Below are 20019 nucleotides of genomic sequence, written 5' to 3'. Positions count from 1 at the left end.
TGACCCTCAGGCTGTTTCAGCCTGTTAAGAACAGATCTGAGAAGGCCCTCGGGGCTGGGGTTCTCTGGAGCAGAGACGCCCGGAGCGGAATGCTTCATTCACCAGAGCCGCAGTCCAAGCCGGGCGGCGGGTTTGGGCTCAGGCCAGGAAAATATCTGGAGGCTGGATTCCAGGCTGGGGGCCAAGGTCTCAGTGTCGCCCAGCAGCCACCGTCCTCCTCATTTCCACCCCTCCCTGCTGCTTGTCACCGGCCTGGGCGAGATTAAGGCTGGGGTCACCTTGGCCTGGAGTCCAGCTCTTTTCCTCACATGACTTGACCTCTGAGCCCCGGGTTGTTCACCTGTGTGTGTGGTGGTGGTGGGGTGGTCAGATAACCACAGCTCACGGGGGTGCTGCTCTGAGGGCTGGAAGGGGAGGTGTGTGCAGCTGACGCCACTGTCCTGTTAAAGCTTAAATGTCGTTCCCTGCTTCATAATCTTCCTCTTGACCAAACTGGGATGACAGTGGTCCCACATCCCACAGGGCTGTGGGGATGAAATGAGGTAATTCACATAAAGCTCTGACACAGGTTTTGACGACAGCAATTGTCCACGGAATTTAGATGCTGCTGTTATTCCGCTGTTACTAATACCGATGATCGACCCGCTGCCCGCTGGCAAGTCCCAGGTAAGCAGTTTGAATCAGCACAGCATCCTTTCCCAAGAGCTGGCTGGGTGGGGAAACCCCGGTGGCCTTGCCTTTCCTCCGGCACAGAGCCTGGCACAGGGATGGGTTGTGACATGGATGACGAATGAAATGGCAGCTGGTGGTGAAGGGTGCAGGATTAGGTGCTCTAGAGCCGACTTTGCCCATAGAATGGAATCCCCTGTGGTCCACAGGTCTGATTCAGCAAGACTTGCTTGCCTCTGAGACCTCACCTGCCGCACCCCTCCCCTCCCTGACAGTTCCTGCTTGGACGCCTTTTGTTCTCACCTCAGCACCTTTGCTCTTGCTGCCTGAAATGTTTCCCATCTCTCTCCCTTGAATTCATTTTGCTTTTAAAATCTTGGCACGATTCTTTACTCTCTATCTTTTAGGCTCAGTTATCCCTGCCTCAGAGAAGCTTTCCCAGACTTCCTGTGGCCTTCAGAGCTCTCTGTTTAGTATTTATCACAGCACTTGTCGGAAACTGCGTTTATTGCCTGTCATCCCTACCTGAATGGCGTCTCACGGAGGCTGGGACTGGTCTGTCTTCTCCCTCAGTTCACTCCCCTGCGTCTGGAATAGTGCTCGGCATGCCGCAGTCACTGAGGACATATTGGCGGCTCCTCGGTCCGTGGGATCTTTCAGGCGACAATCCTGGAGTCGGTTTTCATTTCCTTATCCAGGGGATCTTCCTGACCCAGGGATTGAACCGGGGTCTCCCACATTGCAGGCAGACTCTTTACCATCTGAGCTACCAGGGAAGCCCATATATTGGTGGAGGGGATAAATAAATGATGCAGGATTCGATGAAAAAGTCTTAAGTACGTAGAGTGCTTAACACGGCCCTAACTCATCGTGAGTGCTCCCTGCATGGCGATTATCAACACTGGTGTTATTGCTGTTGCTGTATTTCCCCAGCACCTCTGTCCCCTCCAGCCAAGCCAAAGTGTGGCTTCTTTCCTCTGCTGCTTCTCCTAGGTTCAGCTCCTGCCTCTTCTCCCTGTCCCAGTCATAGTAGGGGTGCAGCTTCTGATTTCCCACAGTAAGAACACCCACAAAACTGGAAAGAGCGGTGACTAGACTGGCCGTCAGCCACAGCAGTACAAGCGCCATCAGTCAGCCCTGAAGACCAAACTCTGTTGGCAGCCATCCCATAATTATCCACTGGCTTGGCTCTTGGTGAGATGGGAAGGGAGAAAAAGGAATTTTACACATTTATTAATTTCCCCCCACCTGTTTGGAGTCCTGCTGAAATAGGGCTTATGAGCCACACTGAAAGCTGGCTCGACCGGATGCCTCGATTGACTGGATGTCTGAAGCCTGGCTCCTGGCAGGACAGGGGTCTGAAAACCAGCCTTTGGACCTTGGGCAGGAGGAATGGGAGTGGTGGTCCCTGCAGGGGCAATGCTTGAAATACACAAGTGGTTTGTGGAACAACGGCTGGTGGTGGACGGTCAGGACTAGCCAGATCCAGCTTGGCCTGGTCTCACCGTGTGGCCTGAGCAAAATGCTTAGCTTCTTTCTTTATCCGAAAAAAGCAGATAAACATCTGCTCCTTCCTGGCCCACAGCCTTGTGGAAAGAAGCAAGGCCTGCGGTACGTGGCAGGGTTCTGAACAGAGGAGTTCCAGATCTCCCAAGCCCAGCCTCCTCCATCTCTCCCAAAGAATGATGGTAGATGCTGAGACCTTTGGCAATTTTCATAAGTCCTCAGAGGCATGCAGGAGGAGGAGGAAGGGAGAGGGAGTCAAGATGGAAAGATAAAGGGGGATAGAAAATAGTAGTAGTTTCAGAGTAGTTTTAGGGCAAGTTTTTCTGAAAAAGTCTGTTTTCTGTAGTGATGGAGATAAACCGGGATGCCAATCTTTATTCTGAGGCTCTTGGCTGTGTGACTTTGGACAAGTTACTTGACCTCTCTGAGCCTCATTTTATGTATGCATAAAAGGAATAATGAGGATCCCCATCCCAGGCGGCTATGAGGATGAAATGAGGTAACTCATGTAAAATTCTGTGCAGAGCCCATTTGGATGACAGCCAAGTCTCCAGAGAAGTTAGGGACTGCTCTGTTGTGATGTGCCTCATAATAGTGGTGGTAAGTCCACTGCCCATTGGCAAGCCCCGGGGACCAGTCTATTAAGCACCAGCCTTTCCCAAGACCTGGGTGAACATACCATCCTTCCCTTTCTATCTTGGGCTGCCACCTACTGGTTAGGACCAGAATTACAGTTACTGGAAAGACCTCGCTGTGACTTGGGCAACACCCACTCCGCTCATGGCCCCAGCCTCACTGCTGGGAGGCAGCACTGGCACGCTGGTGGGAAGGATGAAGGGAAATGCAAGCCCCGGATTCTGAGGTCATGAGTTCCTTGCAGGGATTCCTGAAGGCTTGTCACCCCGATGATGAGAGAGTCAGTCCCCGAGTCTTGTCCATTTTATTTCCCGAATACCCCTGAGACTGGTCCCTTTCCCCCATCCCGTCTCTGGCCAGGCCACCACCCACTCTCCCCGGATGACACAGCAGCTTCCTCACTGACCCTCTTGCCTCCACTCCCTTCTCCATACAACAGCCAGGAGGAATGTCTTAAAAACTGCAAATCCGATCATGCCAGCCTCAGCTTAGATCTCTCAGTGTATGCCCACAGCTCCTGGGCAGAGTCTGAGAGCCTTCGCCTAGCCCACAAGGCCCCCTCGCCCCGTCCGCTCAGCGCTGGGCACCCTCTCTGTGCCCCCTGCGGGGGTCCTTTACACTCCTGCCTCGCCCGGCACACGCCGCTTTCCCCTCGTGGCCTGAACTCGGCACGTTCCCAGGGCTCTCGATGCGTGCTGCCTCCTCCAGGATGCCTTCCCTGACCCTACAGCTGTCCCCCAACATAGTCCTTATCAAGCTGCATTGCGTCTTCATCTGTGACCCTCCCGGACTACGAGCAGGAACGTGCCTCGTTCCCTTCATCGGGGTGTCCCCAGTAGACACCCCGTTTCTGACACATAGAAGGTGAGTGAGGGAGCTGACCCTCAGGGGGGGCAGTAGACTCAGTGTTACAGACTCCGCTCTCGATGGCTGGTGTTTTGGATTCTCTATCCTGCCCCAATCTTGGCCTGACCCGGGGGTCCCTACAGTGACCACAGTGCCCTGAAGATGACATGGGGAGTCTGATGGGTGGTCTGTGACGCCAGCCCCAGCGAGGCCCAGCGTGGCTTCAAGAAGTGGCGTTTAAGGGGAATCCGTGCAGACAGGGCGGTCTTGGCTCCTAGTCCAGGCCTGCGCGCAGCCCTACCCGCTGGCCATGCCCACCGCCTCTCCGGGGGGAGGGACCAAAGTCCATCAGAAGCCGACTTTGGGATACGACTTCAGGCCAGTGATTTATGAAGGACTGGAGGATGTAGGTAAGGGAGCGCGGGGGCAGGATGGGGAAGTGGAAGGAACGGGGCGAAGGGATGCTTTCGGGCAAAGTCCCAGCTTTAACTCGAGCCCACAGGGAACTCTGGGGGATGCGTGCATTACCCCTCATGGCGGTCCCGCCCCAAGCCCAGGGAGTCATCAGCTATGGACCAGCCCTGGCTCATGTGAACGCCGGCACTTCCTGGCCTCTCTTCTTTGCACTCAGGAGCAAAGAAGGTTTGCGTAGCCCCGGGGCAGTTCTCTAAAGGAGAGTGCAGAGTGACCAGCCAGTCTGAGCACAAGCTGGGACAGGGGCTGGGTGGGTGGGGCACCAACCTTCTCGCTGTGCTGCCTTTCCAAGCTCCCCATCTCCAGGAGACCCTTCCTCAATTCTCTGATTCATCCTCTTGACGTTTTCTCAATCTTCTTTGAAGTGTTGTGCAAATGCAGCTTCTAGAAAAGTACCACAACCAGGTGGTCCTTTTTAAAGCGTGGCCCCTGCGGAGAACACTGCCTTCCTTCCTGGTTATAGCCTCACTTTAGCAGTCTTATTCGTCCTTGTTTAATTTTATGAGATATTTTTGCTTGTCTTAAAAAAAAAAAAATCCCCCAAAATAGCATACATAAGAGTAGTGTATGGTAATAATGCAAACTGCCGGCACCTTCATCCCCAGAGGGGCTGTCTGGCCAGATGTTTTCCCAAACATCGTACATACGTATGATCTTCTTTGACTTCTGGTGATATGGCTACTTTATCATATTTAGTGCCCACAAGCCCCTGAGAGACTGATGCCCTTTGCCCCCATTTCTCAAAGGAGAACTCTGGCCCAGAGGTGACATGACCTGCTCATCCAGATAGAGGGTGGCAGAGCCAGCACTCAGGGCTGGGCCTGGCCTTTCTGACCATCCACACTGCCTGCGGCGGCTAACCACCCATTACAGTGAGTCAGCTAAGAGAGCTGAGGGGCTTGGTCGGGGTCCAGGGCCTTTAGAAGCAGGCCCCCCACCCCCCTGCCCCAAGATTGACCCATTGGTCCTGGGGGATCAGGATGGAAGGGTACTGGGGGTGCAGGGGCAGCCCTCTGTCAGCATGTCAAGTGTGGGGAGAGGGCCTTCCACTTGGAACAAAAAGGGAGGAATGGGGCAAATTTGTTTGCTTGCCCCCCATTGCTGCCAGCGTTATGTGGATGTGCAGGAGGTCAGATGGGGCCCGCAAACTTCCCCTGAGAGTGAGCTGCCATGCCTGGGGAAGAGGCATGGGGCTGTGGCATCGGCAGGGTGGCCAGCCAGGCGCCTTCTGACCTCCTTAGCCAGGCCTGCTCACTGCTGTCTTACCAGGCTCTGATCACTGATCTTGACCCCACGCAACTGCAGCCCCCGCCGCCGCCTGCCAAGGCCCTGGTGAAGGCTCCAGACGCTGTCCTCCTCTACCCCAGGCCCTCTCGGCCCTTCTGAAGCCCCCTCTGTCCTCAGAGCTCGGTAACTGTGAGCCCCACACCCGTGGAGTGCACAGGACTTCAGCTTCTGCTCCCACCGCTCGGGGAGTCTGCACTTGGGGCCTGGGCGTCCTCTCCGTGAGCCTTGCTCTCTCCCTGGTACACGCTCCAGGAGCCCAAGGGCCAGTGCTCTCTGCCCCCATGGCTCCTCCCAGGCTTTGGTCTGTCTCTCCCCGGCCCTTCTCAGAGACCCCAGGCAGGGTCTCACCACCATATCCCTCGGGCTTCTCCACTTCAGTGGCCTCCCGTGGTTGGTATTGACATCTCTTGGCTAAGGACGCTCTGCAAAGCCAAGATGGCTGCTCTCCCCCACGTAGGGCAGACTGGACTGCGCCCAGGACTTTGACAACACCGGCAGCCCACGGGAGCCGCTGCGTAAGGACCCCAGCTCCCTCACCTCTCCTGAGAGCTCTGAGGTGCGTGTTGGACGCCAGTTCCTAGGGGTTCCCTTGGGACTAAGTTTCACCACCCACAGTGGCAGCTGAGTCGACAACACACCCCTGCTGGGCTGCCTTCTCTTCCCTGTCTTACTTCCCTGCCCATTATGGGTGTTTTCCAGAGGCCCTTCCCAGATAAACAACCTGTGCTCGAAATCCCCACACGGAGATGGCCAGGATGTCTTCCCCGAAGCCTTCCAGTCTGGCTGTTCCTTCCAGCCTTTCTCAGATCTCCCCGCGTCCTCCCCCTCACCAGCTCTAGATTTTCTGCAGCTCTCATTCAAATAGCAGTGGAAGACCGTGTCCGCCGTGTCTGGCCCTCCGGCCCTCTCTGCTCCTGTGGGTCTTACACCTCATGCTGGGAACCAACAATGCTTTCATATCTAAATGAGATCCCTATAAAACCAACCTCCTTTCCAGCTGCCTAACCAGGGGCTTGACACCATTGCTGACCTGTGGGAACACGGGGCTGAGCAAACCCTGTCTGGACCATTCCCACCCCCGGGGAAGCATTGCACAGCAAAGGGGTGGGAAATTTGGTTTGACATCACCAAAAATAAAGTTTAATTGTGCTCAGGTGCAGGCAGTCTGTCCTGTCCTTCCCCCGGGAGCGACAGTCAGCGGTCCCCTAGGGAAAGCACACCTGTTCTCTCCACAGACAGAGGCTCCGGAAGGACCAGTGGACGCTGGCCAACTCCGGAGAGGATGCGTCTACCCCAGGAAGGTTTTGTTTCCAGCAGAGGGAGCCCGCAGAGTACTGGAGGGCCCGCAGCACTTTCCACGACCCATGGCTTCTCCCACTTCTCTGCTGTCTGTCAGCTCCTGCCCGTCCGACTCGCAGTGATCCTGGGCTCCGATTCCTAGGTCAGGCAGGAGCAGCCTCGGGCCCCAGCCCAGGAAGGGCCGCAGCCACCCTATATCTTCCGGGGCACACAGCCCTCCAGCTCCAGCAGCTCTGGCCAGCCGTCGTATTTGTTTGTTTCTGGGTTGTTCTTTAAGAACTAGAGAGACAGAAGAAAGAGAGAGAGAGACTGACTGTGTTAGGACTCACGCCTGCATTTGCCTTGTGTTTAAAACCTAAATGGCTTCATTTCATCCTCACTACTGCCCCATGGGGGGTGGGGGAGGGAGGGATATTTCTAGCCCATTTCACAAACAGGTTAACTGAGGCTGGTGGAGGACAACTTGCCCAAGGTTTCAGAGTCTAGTCACTGCTTGTCATGCCCTGGAGGGTTGGGGGGTGAGTGGGGGCGGGGTGGTGGCAACAAGCATTGGGGAAGTGGTGCTTGAAGGGCTTCAGCCCTGCCAGGACATCCCAAATGACAATAATAATAATTATAATAATAACAACTAACCCCTAACACAAACTTAGGGAAAATCTAAAAAGCAAACAAGGCAAAGTCCCAAATTAAGTAAAATATATTTATATGATAGAATATATATTCATGCATTGTGAATAGATTTTTTTCATTTTTCTGCCTTTAATATTCTCATTATCAATAAATCAATACTGAATAAAAAATAATACTAACCAAAATTAAAATAACAACCACAAGAATAAAAGAAGCAACTTAGATGCAAACTATTATATATGGGATGGATAAACAACAAGGTTCTACTCTATAGCACAGGGAACTATATTCAGTATTTTGTAATAAGCCATAATGGAAAAGCATATGAAAAATAATATATGTATATATGTGTAACTTTGATGAATCACTTTGATGTACAGTGGAAACTAATACAACATTGTAAATCTATTCTTCTAAAAAAAAAGAAGCATTCTAGCAATTCATGAATGCCTGTTCTATGTCAGGCAGAAAGCACTTTATGCAATTAATCCTCACAGTAACCTAAGAAGTGCCCACTGTTATCATCCCAGCTCACAGATGGGAAAACTGAGGCACAGAGGACCAAAGTCACTGCCTGTGGCTACCCAGCTAGCAAGTGGTGGAACCACTGTGTAATATTAATTAATATTAAAAAGAAATGTGTAAAGAGAATACATCAGTTAAGATTATGTTTAAAAATGAACCTACTTAGAGCATAGGGAGTTTTACTCAGTGCTCTGTGGGGACCTAAATGGAAAGGAAATCCAAAAGAGAGAGGATATGTGTACACATAGAGCTGATTCACTTTGCGTACAGTGGAAAGTAACACAACACTGTAAGGCAATTATACTCCAATAAAAGTTTTTTTAAAACAAGAGATTGTTTTTAAAATGCTCAGGCTTTTATCAAGCATAGTAGAAAAGCTTTTGTATACATACATACAAATAGACATTACTTTGCCAACAAAGGTCCTTCTAGTCAAGGCTATGGTTTTTCCAGTGCTATGGATGAGAGAGTTGGACTGTGAAGAAAGCTGAGCACTGGAAAATTGATGCTTTTGAACTGTGGTGTTGGAGAAGACTCTTGAGAGTCCCTTGGACTGCAAGGAGATCCAACCTGTCCATCCTAAAGGAGATCAGTCCTGGGCGTTCATTGGAAGGACTGATGCTGAAGCTGAAACTCCAATACTTTGGCCACCTCACTTGAAGAGTTGACTCATTGGAAAAGACCCTGATGCTGGGAGGGATTGGGGGCAGGAGGAGAAGGGGACGACAGAGGATGAGATGGCTGGATGGCATCACCGACTCGATGGACATGAGTTTGAGTAAACTCCGGGAGTTGGTGATGGACGGGGAGGCCTGGTGTGCTGCGATTCATGGGGTCGCAAAGAGTCGGATACGACTGAGCGACTGAACTGACTGACTGACTGATACAAATAGTATGTATAATATACATATCTTAGAAAACTTAATGACTTTTTGCCTGACTAAAAAATTTATGATATTTTGACTGTTTGACTTAGAATGCTAGATTTTTAATTAAAAAATAGGTATGCAACAAGCAACAAAGATTTACCATATAGCTCAGGGAACTATGGTCAGTATCTTATAATAACCTATAATGGAAAATAATCTGGAAAATAATATATGTGCATATGTATAACTGAATCGGCTTGCTGTACCTGGAACACTATACTTCAACAAAATATATATATTATGAAATTAAAAAAATAAAAAACATAAAATGCTCAGGCTTAATTTGTGGAAGAAAGATGTAAATGATAAAAATCTCCCAGTGGGATAACCTTGGCTAACTAACTTTTAGGAAGAAAAAATAAACTGTAGATGAGGCTTCTCCAAAACCCAGCTTTCCATGTGTGAGAACAAAGGACAGGATGCTTTTGGGGTCTTTGGCTCCTATTTGGGTGTTGGGTTGCAGCGAACTTATCACAGAAACCAGGGAACAGGTGGTGCTGACTTGACTTCCGTGCTTCCCGTTTGCTGTACCTGGCCCAGTTTTGCTGGGTCTGCAATCTGCTCTTTCAAGAGGAACAGCGCCTCGTCAAGCCTCTTCCTAGGGAGTCCTGCCTCGGCACCGCCCACAGGGGGCACTCTGGCGCCCCTGCCCCCGGAGGGTGAAGCTACTTTATTCCTTCTTTTTTAAAATAAGTAATTTATGACTGCCTGAATACGTTCTCTTGGAAAGACACACACACAGACAGGCCAACATTTCCCAAGCCAGGCATGACCCCTAGCCGCCCACTTTGGCTCAGCCCTTTCCCCGCCCGCCTCCGGGAGCTCCGCCCTGGGCAGCTCGACTCCGCCCCTTCTCTGCCGCCCGCAGCCCCGCCCCGTCCAGGCCTCCTTCCGACGCCTGCCGCTTCCACAGCGCTGTCTCTACCCAGCCACGGAGGCCGTTCTGAAAGTATCGGGACGGGAAGGCCTTGCGGAGGCCGCAGACCTGGATGAGACATGCGTCCCTATCACAGAGCAAGCCGGTTAAAACGTCTCCAAGGCTCTGGATCCCCGTCTGTGAGATGTGATGCGTGATCACTGTCAGGCTAAATAAGACCCTGCAGGTCACTTGCTCAGCCGTGCCTGCACAGAGCAAGCACTTGCTGAATACTAGTCTTTCTTATTATCCATCTGATCTGGTCACTCTCCCGCTTAACCTACCATGGCTCCCCGTTGCCTTCAGGCCAGCGTTTGCGTTCCTCAGTGGGTCCATATGCCTGACCCTTGGCTTCCTGTCTTGGGTCCTGGCAAAGCTGAATGTTCTCACCACCAGAGACTGGCCAGCTTCATGCTGGGGAGGCCTGGCCAGTTCTCCCAGGTTTTGGAATTGCTCTGAGCTGGGGATGCACAGATGACTGCATGGTGGGGACAAGCTGCAGCATTTCCTTGGGGTCCCCAACCCTCCACTGACTTCCCCTTCCTCCGGCGAGGGCACCTCAAGCCCCAGCCTGGGTGCCTCCCAGGTGCCCTCTGCTTGGGCCGCCCCCGGGTACTGACTGTGGAGCTCAGATCACGGGTCTGTCCTGACACCTCCACATACACACGCGGCGGCCTCCTTGTGTCTCCTTCTTTGTACAAGCTCACCTTCTCCACAGGGAACTTAGAAGGGAACTGGGGCTCCCCTGGCCAAACCTGCCCGTGTACAGGTGGGGAGGAAGGGCTTGCAGTGGGGATCAGAAGATACACATCCACTCTCTGCTCTGGACTCCCCCTTGCCCCATCACGTCACAGGAGCTTCATCTCCACATTCCTTTCCCTTTCCTCCATGCCTGAATTTCCTTTCATCTCTCCCCTCCCCTTCCCTTCTCCTTTTTGGTACTTATCTACTTATCTATGTGTTTATACAGGACCCAGCTCCTTGTACAATGGCCAAGGCTGCTTCCTACTGGAGAAGGAGCCAGTCTGGCCACCCTGACCTCTGGGGTGGATGACAGCTGGGTGGCCCTCCTCACACTGACCCGTGTGTTCTTCGCCAGCCATCCCAGCCTTTGTCTGTCCGTCCCTGGCGTCGCCCTGGCATCGTCCCCTTTACCCCCCACCCCCTCTTCACTGGGACAAGGAGGCTGCCAGGAACTCACCTGCTCAAAGGGGCTTTTACTCTTGAAGTTTTGGGCCCCTAAGAAGACCCAGCTGTCCCGGAAGCCCAGTTGCATCGCGTGGGTGCTGCCCAAGTTGGAGAAGAGCTCCCTGATTTCTTTGTTCATCCTGCAGGGGACCAGCGAGGACGGTGAGGAGGGATGGGAGAAGGGGGAGCATCTCCTGGGCTCCCCTCCACCCCACCTCCAGTGTGGGTGGCGGTGAGGAGCTCTGAGTGGGAGCAGCCAGGACACCCCTTCAAAAGCCACCCCGCAAGGCTGGAGAGGAGTTAAAATGGTCCTGCTTTTGCTTACAAATATAATGCAGGTTCACTGGGAAATATGGAACTTCACAAGGTAACTAAAAATGATTTACAGTCTCACCTGCCCTTGACATAATCATTGTAAAATTTCATTATATCTCCTTCATGTTTTTTTCCCTCATGCACTGTGGGATTATACCAACTCTTTCATAACCTGATTTTTAAAAAATTAATGCTAAAGAGTGGACATTCTTCCAGATCCTTAAATATTTTCTACATCATCATTTCTTTCTTTTTTAAAAATTTTTTACATCATCATTTCTGATGCAGTATTTTCTCTTTTATGTCTATATAATAATACATTCTACGTTGCCATACATCATGATTTCTGTCACCAGTTGGCTATTACCAGACAGACAGGGTGGCCGGTTTTTTTTTTAATTGATGTATTTTAATTGGCCGGTTTTTCACTGTTGTGACCACGACTGTCATGAATCCGCCAGAACATCCCTTTGTGCGCCTGTCTGGTTGGTTCCTTAGGAGAAGTTGCCAGAAGCTGGAGCCGCAGGATAGCAGGAGAGGGCTTGCATGCAGTAAGTGTTGGATTCACTCTTGCCCCTTGTCTATGCGTCCCTGGCATCGTCAGGGACAGTGCAGGCAGAGGTTCCCACTTACTTGGTCCCTGGGTCATCGTAGGAGGCCACCAACACCAGCATCTGCTCCGAAATTTCTTTAAGGAATTTTGCCAGGAGGCTAGCATCTGGGGGAGAAACGAAAAACGAGGTGAAGGTCATTTAGGGGAAAGATGGCTGGCTATCCTCATCTTCTCCTCTAGCCCTGATGATCCTGGAGGGCCCGGGTGGCCGGACGCCGAGCCCCATCTGCAGAGAGTGAGGGCACCCTCGTTCAGCTGGCCTGGGGCGGGCTCTGGATATTGAGTGTTTCCCGAGCAATTCTGAGCTGCAGCTGAGGTAAGAGCCTTTGGCGGTCTACACCCCACCCCCTATGGTCTGCGCACAGTCCTCTCCCAGGGCTCTGGCCTCTTTGCACACTGCCAGCTGCCGCCTTCTACACTGTTTCAGATGCGCCCAGCTGGTCCGTGCTGACTTAGAGCGTGCACCTACTGGACAACTCCGGTCACAGAACAACTCTCCAGCTTAGGTCAAGCAGCACATCTCCCTTTGCATCTGCAAAGCATGCCTGCTCTTGCGAGATCTCTGGAATGAACAGAGAGCAGGTCTAGGCACAGCACCTGGGCAGGCATCAGCATGCAGTTTGCTTCAGTGACAGATAACTTTTTTCTGTTGTGCTTATGTTTATGGTCACCTTCCCTGCATAAAAAATGATAATGGCTTTCAACTTAGGGCAGTGATATAATTTCCTTTTAAGATCTATTTATTTAGGTTAAAAAAAAAAAGAGAGTGAGCTGATTTAAATGAACATACTGAGAATGCAATAGTACTCTGGATACAGCGTCACTTATGCAGAGGGCTCTTGAATGGCAGAGGAAGTACAGGCAAGAGTGACCTGGTGCGCAAAGCCGGGGCTACATCTGTCAAATGAGGATGATTAATAGCCCTGCTCAGAGCACTTTTGTAAAGGTCAAAAGTGACGATAACTCTGGGCTTACAGTAAGTGCATTATAATAGAGTTACAATTACTAGCAGCATTGACTACATGATCTTTCGGGTCCAGTGCAAAATGAAAATGTGGATCTTTTGTTGAAAAAATTATTGATCATTTCAAGACAGTGAAGGCAGAGCATGGAATCAAGTTTCTTCTAAGCAAGAGGCCCTGTGTGTGACCGCCCTGCTCACAGGCTGTGTGCCCAGGAAGCTGCCCCAATTCTTATTAATTCTGTGGGGATCCCTTGAATTCAGAGGCAAAGTCAAGTCCCCCAAGCAAGTCCAGCTGCCAACTTGCTCTGTAACATGGAGGCCTCCAGTCAGTGACCACGGCGGCCCTTCGACTCTGAGACGAAAGTGGGAGCTCTGAAAGAAACACTCCTTTGTTTGAGCTTCACCAGATATCAACATCTGGCTCTTGTCTGGGAGGGGCGGCAGATGTTTGGAAGAATGAAGTGTGCCTTCCGATAACTATCTTCTCACTCCGAAAAGCCATCATATCTCTCTTTTTTTCTCTTGGTGTCCTGTGGGAAGGGGTGACTTGCTCTCAAAAGGCTTGTTTCTGGTTCCCCATCAGTTATGGTTCAGTTCAGTTTGGTCGCTCAGTTGTGTCCGACTCTTTGCGACCCCATGAACCGCAGCATACCAGGCCTCCCTGTCCATCACCAACTCCCGGAATTTACCCAAACCCATGTCCATTGAGTCGGTGATGCCATCTAACCATCTCATCCTCTGTCGTCCTCTTCTCTTCCTGCCCCCAATCCCTCCCAGCATTAGGGTCTTTTCAGATGAGTCAGCTCTTCGCATCAGGTGGCCAAAGTATTGGAGTTTCAGATTCAGCATTAATCCTTCCAATGAACATCCAGGACTGATCTCCTTTAGGATGGACTGGTTGGACTTCCTCGCAGTCCAAGGGACCCTCAAGAGTCTTCTCCAACACCATAGTTCAAAAGCATCAATTCTTTGCTGCTCGGCTTTCCTTATAGTCCACATCTCATATCCATACATGACTTAGGGTTACACCCATGTTTATAATAAGGCGCTAAACAACTTGGTTTATCCTTTCATTTTTCCCTCTCCATCCTGACATATGACTGTCTTGCTTCTGAATGACAGTGATGGGATGAGGGGGTTCGGGGTGAAGCCCCTCTGGGCCCCTCCTCCTGATTATTGCAGAGTATCATTTAATTCTCACATCCATCTCATGAAGTAGTCTCTATGGTGACCCCTATTTTTTAGATGACAAAACTGACATTCAAGTGATGTCACCCGCCTCGGGTCTCACAGCCTGAAATCTCTGAATCCAGACGCTGGACCTTTTCCATAACCTGGCCCCGGCCACCCTGAATATCTGCAAGACCCTGGGCAGAGAACAAAGGAAGGGCCCTGCCCTCAGTCTGCGGCCTGCCCCACGCTCTTCTCACCCGTCTCCCACTCCAGCCTGCACCAGGAGGCGCTTGGCATGCTTGCATATGGACAGCCCACCCTGCCTGCCCATGCTCTGAAACTGCCACCCTCCCCTCCAGCAGCCGTCACCCCGGGCCACCCTCAGTCGTACGGGCATGTCTGCAGCGTGGCGGCACCTGGAACGGGAGTGAATGGGCCCTGATGCGGGTCCAGGGGGCACACCCTCTGGCCCTGCAGGCCCTATCTCTGAGGTGGGACTTGGCTGGAAGATGGCCATGGTGGGGAGCCTGGAGCCTATGGCATAGGTCCCCACGTCTGTCCCTAAGGATGCTGCCACTGGTTGCCTCTCAAACACCATCTGCCATCACTTCTGGGCGTCAGACGTCCCCTTCCCACATTTCAGCCCCTGCTCTGCACGCAGAGCCCAGAGGCCTTCCTGCTCTCCCCCACTTGGTGACGGCTCCCCTCTTGGGCTCATGTATTTAGGGGGGGTGCAGCGAGGCAGGTTCTCCCCGGAGATGGAGGCAGAGACGGGAGACTGAGGATAGAAGAAATCAGCTGACGAGAGCAGCAGGGCCTCCGCTCTGTGAGGAGCTTCCGGGCTGGGCGATCTTAGGCTCAGCGCGGTGATGCCCCAGCCGAGCTGGCCCTGTGATTGCGGGGACAGGGAGGGACAGGGGGCCGAGCTCAGTTCATCTGTCCTGGTAGAAACCAGTCCTCTGCTGTCTGTAAGGAGCTACGCTGCGCACACGCGCCCTGGCCTCCCACTGCCAGCACCAGCGTTGCTTGGCCTGAAGGTCTTCTCTGGCCTCCAGATGCTCCTTTGTGCCCTGAGGCAGGCCAGAAGTCTGAGAAGAACCAAGGAACAGGGGTAGGAGCAGCCCAGCTCTCTCGCCCCTCAGAGCATCTCGGAGGCACCAGCTCCCGCAGTGGGCCCTGGCTGGAGAACGCTGGTACTGGCTGTCCTTCCTTTCCGCCGCTCACTCCCCCACTCCCTACTGCCGCCGGAGAGTACCTCCTCACTTCCTGGTCTTAGGATCTGCATCCAGGAGAGCCCAATGAGCCAGTAGTAAGGGGTTGCATAGGAAGCGGGATGGCCCTCCACGCGCCCCCCAATCCCCGCCCTTTCTGCCGCTGTCTGGTTGTGTCTCTGAAGACAGGAGCCCAGCTTCCTGGCACATGGGTGGCCTCCCTGCCACAGGCGGTAGCTCAGCCCACCCTCGACTTCGGGGCCAACAGAGGGGCCTACCTCCAGAGTACATGTCGAAACACTTCTGCGTCAGCACCACTCCCGTGGTTCCTAAGGGATAAGAGAGCAGAGTTATTTGCTGTAACGTGTCATTCTGCCTGTCATTGTGTGGAAAATGACTACTTTTTAGTCTCAGGTCTAAAAATAGGATAGAATAATAGTGGAACAAAATTAAGTCTTGCAGAAATGCATGCAGGACTAAATTAATGAAAGTGAAAGTCACTCAGTCGTGTCTGACTCCTTGTGACCCTATAGTCCATGGAATTCGCAAGGCCAGAATACTGGAGTGGGTAGCCGTTTCCTTCTCCAGGGGATCTTGCCAACACAGGGATCCAACCCAGGTTCTCCCGCATCGCAGGGGGATTCTTCACGAGCTGAGCCGCAAGGGAAGCCCAAGAATACTGGAGTGGGTGGCCTATCCCTTCTCCAGCGGATCTTCTTGACCCAGGAATTGAACCAGGGTCTCCTGCGTTGCAGGCGGATTCTTTACCAGCTGAGCTACGAGGGAAGCCCTAGGACTGAACTAGGTGCCCTGTAACCACTGGCTGATCGGAGAGATAGGAGCACAGTGGTGACGGTCTCTGCAGCTGAACTGAACCCAACCGATCTAGACTGACGTTCTGCCTTGCCACTTCCTAATGCAGGATTTAGCATTTGACCTGAATTTTTGCACTGGTACTGTGGGATGTGGGAACTAAATGAGATGTATTTAAAATATGAGCATGCAAGATAAATCTCACCTGCAAAAGTGTAACTAAGAAAATTCAGTCGTCATCATTATTATTCTCATCTAAACTAGGAAGCCTGCAGTGTGAGTCCTCCGACTCTTGAAAGCACAGGGCTTTGCAGTGGGCTGACCTGTGCTCAGTGTCCCGAGTGCAGTGACCCAGATTGCCTTTGTGGGCTTTGCAAACGGTCCAAATTCTACAGGAAATCAGGTGTTCCGGAGGAACATGCAATTCTAACCTTTGGCCACTAGATGGGGATGTTGCAGAGGGGATGGCAGCTCTATCCTCCCCGGCACTGCCCTCTCCCTCTAATTCTGTTTGCAGATTTGATAAGAGGGTGGCGACAGGGGCCTGAGGAGTGGCAGCTCTTCTGTCGGGTAGGGGCAGGCTCTCACTGTAGTTCCTCCTGAATTCTTGGAGCCACTAGTGTCCCAGTCCCCCTTGGCACTTCACCTGGGGCTCTTGGAAGGGAGTCTGTGAAATTGCTTTTGTGATCCTGTGCATTTATGAATTTTCCTGGAACTAGGGGAAGGAGGTGTAGTTTGGGTAGTTTCTCAAAGGAATCCCTGCCTTCTAAAAGAGAACCACTATCTTTAGCAATCCTTTGGTTGTCCTAGCCCGAAGAGACCCCAGAAGCCCTGAGAATGGTGTGTTAGATTTTCCACAGCTGGCCGGCAGGGGGCGCTGCACACGTGCTTGGAGACATTGCTAGTCTGCTGCTGCTAAGTCACGTCAGTCGTGTCCGACTCTGTGCGACCCCATAGACGGCAGCCCACCAGGCTCCCCCGTCCCTGGGATTCTCCAGGCAAGAATACTGGAGTGGGTTGCTATTTCCTTCTCCAATGCATGAAAGTGAAAGTGAAGTCGCTCAGTCGTGTCTGACTCCTAGCGACCCCATGGACTGCAGCCCACCAGGCTCCTTTGTCCATGGGATTTTCCAGGCAACAGTACTGGAGTGGTTTCTCATTGCCTTCTCCGCCATTTCTAGTCTAGGGGGCAGTTTTGCTGAGTGATTAAGACCTGGAGTCAGCCAGATCTGGGTTCAAATCTAGATGATTCTGTTGGCTGTGTATCCTATGTCTCTCTGAGCCCGTTTCTTACCTGCAGAATGGGGATGCTGAGCATAGCATTCCCTGTTAGCATTGAGAAGGTCAGTGACATAGCTGGAACACATTACAAAGTAAGTGCTCCATAAATGTTAGTCCTAAGTGGAGAAGGAAATGGCAACCCAATCCAGTATTCTTGCCTAGAGAATCCCATGGACAGAGGGGCCTGGCAGGCTACAGTCTATGGTGTTGCAAGAGTCGGACACAACTGAGCGACTAAGCACACACAGTGTATCAGTGGTTATTTTTATCTTTGGGCTTTGTGAGGGTTGGGGAGGGAGGCCCATCCCTCCTGAAACAAGTCCCTGTTTCAGGCTTGGCCTGCAGCTGGCTGCCTGTTCACCGCCTACTGGAGATGCAGGGTTAGTGAGACTGTTGGCCTCCCTGGGTCTCCCTGCTTCCAGCCTCCCTATTCCAAGCTGGAAGCAGGTTTCCGGAATGCAGGGCTGGGCCCTCAGGACCTGCTCAAAGCCTTTCCGAGACTCCCTAGTTCCCTCTGCTTCAGGTCCACACTTCTTAGTAGGACACTTAGCCCCTCATTCTCTGCCCCTGCCTCACCTGTCACCACGCTGCTTCCATGTTACAGCCACACAGAGCCTGTGTGGACCCCCGAGCCCCTCTCCTCCCTCCCCTGTTCCCTGCACAGTGATGTCATTGCCTGGAAGGTGCCTCCCTCTTTTCTCTTGGTCACTCACTCCCTCCTTCCCATCAGGCCTCAGCTGACCATCACCTCCCTCTGGAAGCCTTCCCTGACTACCTCCGCTGCCAGCTCTGTGTCCCATTCCCAGAGCTGTGTTTCCTTTTCTTCCACAAATGCTCACCACCTTCTGATCATCTGTGAACCTCATGGACGCCCACATGTTAAGCCAGGGTCTGTCCTAGTTCACAGCTGACTCCCAGAACCCCATACATACAGGGCCTGGCCCACAGTAGCTGCCATCACTGTTTGCTGAATGAGTGAATGAAGGTGTGCACTCAGCTTGTGATTTCACATCATCCTCTGTGGTTTCATGTGTGTTGATTTAAGCTAGGATGGCCTTGAGGATGGGATCATGTTTCATAGGAGCAGCGTATCCTCCTGAGAAGCATATCCTTCCTAACAGAAGCAGAAGATATTAAGAGGTGCCAAGAATACACAGAAGAACTATACAAAAAAGATCTTTATGACCCAGATAATCATGATGGTGTGATCACTCACCTAGAGCCAGACATTCTGGAATGTGAAGTCAAGTGGACCTTAGGAAGCATCACTATGAACAAAGCTAGTGGAGGTGATGGAATTCCAGTTGAGCTATTTCAAATCCTGGAAGATGATGCTGTGAAAGTGTTGCACTCAATATGTCAGCAAATTTGGAAAACTCAGCAGTGGCCACAGGACTGGAAAAGGTCAGTTTTCTTTCCAGTACCAAAGAAAGGCAATGCCAAAGAATGCTCAAACTACCACACAATTGCACTCATCTCACACGCTAGCAAAGTAATGCTCAAAATTCTCCAAGCCAGGCTTCAACAGTACGTGAACTGTGAACTTCCAGATATTCAAGCTGGATTTAGAAAAGGCAGAGGAATCAGAGATCAAATTGCGATCTGTTGGATCATCAAAAAAGCAAGAGAGTTCCAGAAAAACATCTATTTCTGCTTTACTGATTATGCCAAAGCCTTAGACTGTGTGGATCTCAACAAACTGTGGAAAATTCTTAAAGATATGGGAATACCAGACCACTGACCTGCCTCCTGAGAAATCTGGTCAAGAAGCAACAGTTAGAACTGGACATGGAACAACAGACCAGTTCCAAATCGGGAAAGGAGTATGTCAAGGCTGTATACTGTCACCATGCCTATTTAACTTACATGCAGAGTACATCATGAGAAATGCTGGACTGGATGAAGCACAAGCTGGAATCAAGATTGCTGGGAGAAATATCAATAACCTCAGATATGCAGATGACATTGCCCTTATGGCAGAAAGCAAAGAATTGAAAGAGTTTCTTGATGAAAGTGAAAGAGGAGAGTGAAAAAGTTGGCTTAAAGCTCAACATTCAGAAAACGAAGATCATGGCATATGGTCCCATCACTTCATGGCAAATAGATGGGGAAACAGTAGAAACAGTGACAGACTTTATTTTTTGGGCTCCAAAATTGCTGCAGATGGTGACTGCAGCCATGAAATTAAAAGATGCTTGCTCCTTGGAAGAAAAGCTATGACCAACCTAGATAGCTTATTAAAAAGCAGAGACATTACTTTACCAACAAAGGCCTGTCTAGTCAAGGCTATGGTTTTTCCAGTGGTCATATAGGGATGTGAGAGTTGGACTATAAAGAAAACTGAGCACTGAAGAATTGATGCTTTTGAACTGTGGTGTTGGAGAAGACTGTTGAGAGTCCCTTGGACTGCAAGGAGATCCAACCAGTCCATCCTAAAGGAAATCAGTCCTGAATATTCATTGGAAGGACCGATATTGAGGCTAAAACTCCAATACTTTGGCCACCACATGCGAAGAGCTGACTCATTTGAAAAGACCCTGATGTTAGGAAAGATTGAAGGCGAGAGGAGATGGTTGGATGGCATTACTGACTCAATGGACATGAGTTTGAGTAAACTCCAGGAATTGGTGCTGGGCAGGGAGGCCTGGCATGCTGCAGTCCATGGGGTTGCAAAGAGTTGGACACGACTGAGCGACTGAACTGAACTGATTCTCCCGAGACAGGTGCACAGGCAGGGGTCTGGC

General features: G+C 51.5%; 1 protein-coding gene across 3 annotated transcripts in view; it reads right to left on the bottom strand.

The window, feature by feature from the left end:
* Nucleotides 1-6530: 6530 nt before the first annotated feature.
* Nucleotides 6531-20019, bottom strand: part of FAM3D (FAM3 metabolism regulating signaling molecule D) — a 46805-nt gene continuing 33316 nt past the window's right edge. For all 3 annotated transcript variants that reach the window (XM_070455825.1, XM_070455824.1, XM_070455826.1), the window contains 4 exons: nucleotides 15460-15510; nucleotides 11854-11938; nucleotides 10919-11045; nucleotides 6531-6996 (listed from right to left, as the gene is read on the bottom strand). In XM_070455825.1, the coding sequence (XP_070311926.1) occupies nucleotides 6910-6996; nucleotides 10919-11045; nucleotides 11854-11938; nucleotides 15460-15510 (350 nt within the window). In that variant the 3' untranslated portion in view covers nucleotides 6531-6909. The remainder of the gene's footprint in view (nucleotides 6997-10918; nucleotides 11046-11853; nucleotides 11939-15459; nucleotides 15511-20019) is intronic.

The sequence above is a fragment of the Odocoileus virginianus genome, chromosome 26, assembly GCF_023699985.2.
Source record: "Odocoileus virginianus isolate 20LAN1187 ecotype Illinois chromosome 26, Ovbor_1.2, whole genome shotgun sequence".
NCBI lineage: Eukaryota > Metazoa > Chordata > Mammalia > Artiodactyla > Cervidae > Odocoileus > Odocoileus virginianus.
This window is presented reverse-complemented; position numbering and strand designations above follow the sequence as displayed.